General features: G+C 41.6%; 1 protein-coding gene across 1 annotated transcript; it reads right to left on the bottom strand.

Annotated features, from left to right (window-relative positions):
- Positions 1–447: 447 nt before the first annotated feature.
- On the bottom strand, positions 448–3222 carry LOC147449905 (zinc ion binding protein). Its single transcript, XM_086522252.1, has 3 exons — positions 2826–3222; positions 1288–2238; positions 448–919 (listed from the first exon to the last, which is right to left on the bottom strand). The coding sequence occupies exons 1-3, from the start codon at positions 2957–2959 to the stop codon at positions 817–819; spliced, it is 1188 nt and encodes a 395-aa protein (XP_086378378.1). The 5' UTR covers positions 2960–3222; the 3' UTR covers positions 448–816.
- Between the last annotated feature and the right edge of the window lie 514 nt (positions 3223–3736).

The raw sequence follows: 3736 nt of genomic DNA, 5'->3' as shown, positions 1-3736 counted from the left end.
TTTGATCGATCACCCTCAATATTCCCTGACCGTTTAATTTTTTGTCTGGTTGCCTAACTTCAAAACCCTTGGCCACCCATCTTCAGAGATTATTTAACCCGTCTTTCCCAAACTCTTTTCGCTTTCCATCCTAACCCTTTTTCTTGACTGCCCACCAAAGCTAAAAACCCTATCACTTGAAGCCTTATTTGTCGAATTGCCATATAAGTAAAAATTTAGTTTTTTCTTGTATGTTCTCACTACTTGCATACCAATCATATCCATTTAAAAATACAGATCTATAAAAGAAAACACACCATTTTAGCTCACCTTCCACAGCTATGAAGCCACTCACAAACTTACAACACTCTCTCTCTCTCTCTCTCTCTCTCTCTCTCTCTCTCACACACACAAAATAAGACATACACATCCACACAATAAAGAAACGACAAGCGCATGTAGAAAACATAATTAAAACATAATTTTCTAGAAACCTTCCGAAAGAAAGTGCTGAATAAAATTTTACAAGAAATATATCTTACTTTCTTTTCAAAAAATAATCAGCTTACAACCAAGTAAATCCAATCATTAATTTGAGCCAAGAGAAAATAACTGCAAATATCATATCATGCTGTCATGCATCTTTTCAAAGAAGGAAAAAACAACACCCAGGTCCCAAACTCATATCCAATGAATCATTCATCGTCTGTCGATTACACATGTCCTCCCTCCCTTGGACCCTTTTATTAGACTAAGATTGTGACTACGATCGGCGACCAACTCGCACTTCTGTTGCTTTACATCCTTCGAAGTGTCAGTAATAAACAGCTGAAGTCACTACCGAGCTGTGAAAACTGGAGACGCATCTGCTGTTGGTTGGGTCCTTCTTGTATATTTCAAGAGCAGAGCATCTACCGACTTTCCAGGAGCTCTCAAATCACTGCACCCACACACACACACACACACATGAAAACAATATCCACAAGCTTCCAGTTCCCAAATCTTCTTGAATTCACATTACAAAAGTGAGTATCTGAGCACGCCTTCTTGGCCTGCTGGAAGCCATGGCATATGAACGCACAAAATGCAACATGTAGACATGCCAATATGTGAAACTCGTCAGTAATACTGCAGAAAACTGTCCTTCATTCTTAGATGCATTTAGGAGCATTTGTATGTCACATTTAGGAGCATTTGAATTTGAAGCCCTTAAACAGCTTCAGCACATCCACTCACCATCATGAAAGAACATGCTGAGTGTCCAGAAGATACATATACAATGTCTCTGAAAAGAAGATGGAAACTCACCCGATGTAAGGCTCGAGGTCTTGCCACTCCCACTTTGATCTTTCTCTGAAAAGTGCTGCAAATCTTTCAGCTGGATTCGAAGGTAGGGTGGACACAGAAAAAGGGCGCAGCCAAGAGTCAAACCCAAGCTTCTCAACAAGAACTTCTCCCTTGAGCAAATCCAAGCTTGCTTGCAGACCTGATGGGAGATTTTGCTGCCAAGCCTCCAGAAAATCATCCAGTCTCCACTTTGAGGCAGCAGAGAGTAGCTGATTAGCATAATGCAAACACACATGCCTTTCATCCAGCTCCCAAACATGTGAATCTGAACCACACGATTGCTCAGAAGCTGCACTGGAATCACAAGGCAACGAACAGCGCCGCCCAAACGTTGCCAGGCAATGTTGAGCAATTTGTGCTGAATAACCATCTCCAACCAGCACAGAGATGACCTCATCTTCTTTCAATGCATGCAAAGACCAGTCATGTTGTATCGTGTTTAGGAGGATGAGCTCGAGCACAGATTGCATGAACCTCTCATCAACCAAACGCCAAAAGCCCCCGATTTCCACTGCAGCTAGAAATTTTAAACCTTCTCGCAGCTCTTTCTCACTCAATTGGACATTGTCCAAGAGATCTTCCCATGTATACAAGCCAAGTGCCGTACTTTCTTCTGCATCCATGCTATTAGTATCTTCTTTGTAGCGGCGTTGATTTAAGAGGGATTTGAGCTGTTCAAAGTTAGGAGCAACTTCAACTACCTCTAGATGCCCAGTCACCGCCGCCATTGCACACACACTCCTAACCCCCGTATGACCGGCATGATTGCCTTTTAAAGATTCAGACTCTCCATCAGATAAGGGAGGTGGCATGATCAAAACCGTGTTTGAGCTCATGACAAATTTGATTGTGTATGTGTTGGTGGAGGTGCAAAGCACAGCCTCATCATTTAGGCCCCCACGAATCATGGCACTGTATGGAAGATTTCATTTATTCAGATGTCTAGCACCAATATACAACACAGATTCATGGCAAGGAGCATATTAGTTGTGACCAATTCTGTCTTCTTGCAATCGACCAGCACGATTGAAATTGGAGACAGTTTAATTTCAAAACACAACACTAAACCAAATTTGGAGACATCCACAGGATACAAAAAACTTGACGAGGCACAAGTACAAACATCATTTGCTCAAGATAGGTGCTTTAGAAGGTAAAATACAAATATATTATGGTTGAGGACTGAAAACAGTTACCCACATACAAGAGTTTAGCAGGGCACCAAATTGTCCGGCAATATCGGTAGAAACACACAAATCATGCTTAAAAGAAAGAGCAAATATGAAAGACATTACTAGTCAGTCACAATAACCAACATCATAAACTCCCAGCCAAACGTGAAGGATGACATTCACGTTCTCAGCGATGACAAAGAGACAGATCTTGTAGCTGGTGCTTCAACTTTTGAGAAGGATAGACTAGTATAAACACATGCATACGGCAAAGCTCAACCATAGGTACACGGCAATTAGAAGCGAGGCCCAAAAGAACAGTCTTACCCCCGATCCAAAACCTCTTGCAGAACAGGTTCATCCACCTCTAGAAGCTTCAGATCTTCGTGTCCGAAGGTACCCCCATAGCAAATCTCAAACGCTGAATCAGTCTCCATGTCCAAAACACATGCGTTTGCCATGTCAGATTCTCGTTTCTCAGCCACGCTTCGTCAGGAGCCCATATAAGTCATGCCGCGTCCATTGCAAGCCTCTGAGAAACCGAAAACTGGGCGGTCATCACGCGATAGATGACGAGAGAGAGAGAGAGAGAGAACGGGCGCGCTAGTAGATAGCTACTCAAACTGGCGGGAAAATGCAGACTCATGAGTTACTTTAAATGAAAGTATCTTTGAACCAGTGTATGTTTTCAAGATATAGAAATTTGCTTGGTGGGCGTTGCTATTCAACACCTACAACACCTACAGAACATAACACGACATATGCACATTGACATCAAGCATCTAGCACTGAAGTAAACAAGTACAAAGTGCATATGGTACGCTATATCAATTCCTTCAAGAGAAGGATATTGCCTTTTGGTTCAGTTAACTGTATTCACAAAATAGTAATAAGTGCATGCTTTGAGTACAAAACCTCAACAGGAAGTGTTCTTCTTAGAATAGTGAAATTGTTACAATAAAAAAAGTATCCAAGAAACGTCTCAACATCAAGTGTTTTTGAGGTGACTATAAGATGCAAATCTTTTCGCCGCCTTAATGGTCCTTCAACAACCCAAAGAGGACAACACTATGTATTGTTCTTTCATGTGCTTCATCAAACATGATTACAAAACACTAAGAGTTGGCTATCTACAAACACTTCTCTCACTCCCCATGCTATCCTCAAACCTTATCACATAACAAACCTCTCAACAAGCCTCTAGGCTTTGAACATTGTGGCCACTCTTCAAGGTTGTT

This window comes from Adiantum capillus-veneris, chromosome 10, assembly GCF_014529385.1.
Source record: "Adiantum capillus-veneris isolate H3 chromosome 10, ASM1452938v2, whole genome shotgun sequence".
Lineage (NCBI taxonomy): Eukaryota > Viridiplantae > Streptophyta > Polypodiopsida > Polypodiales > Pteridaceae > Adiantum > Adiantum capillus-veneris.
This window is presented reverse-complemented; position numbering and strand designations above follow the sequence as displayed.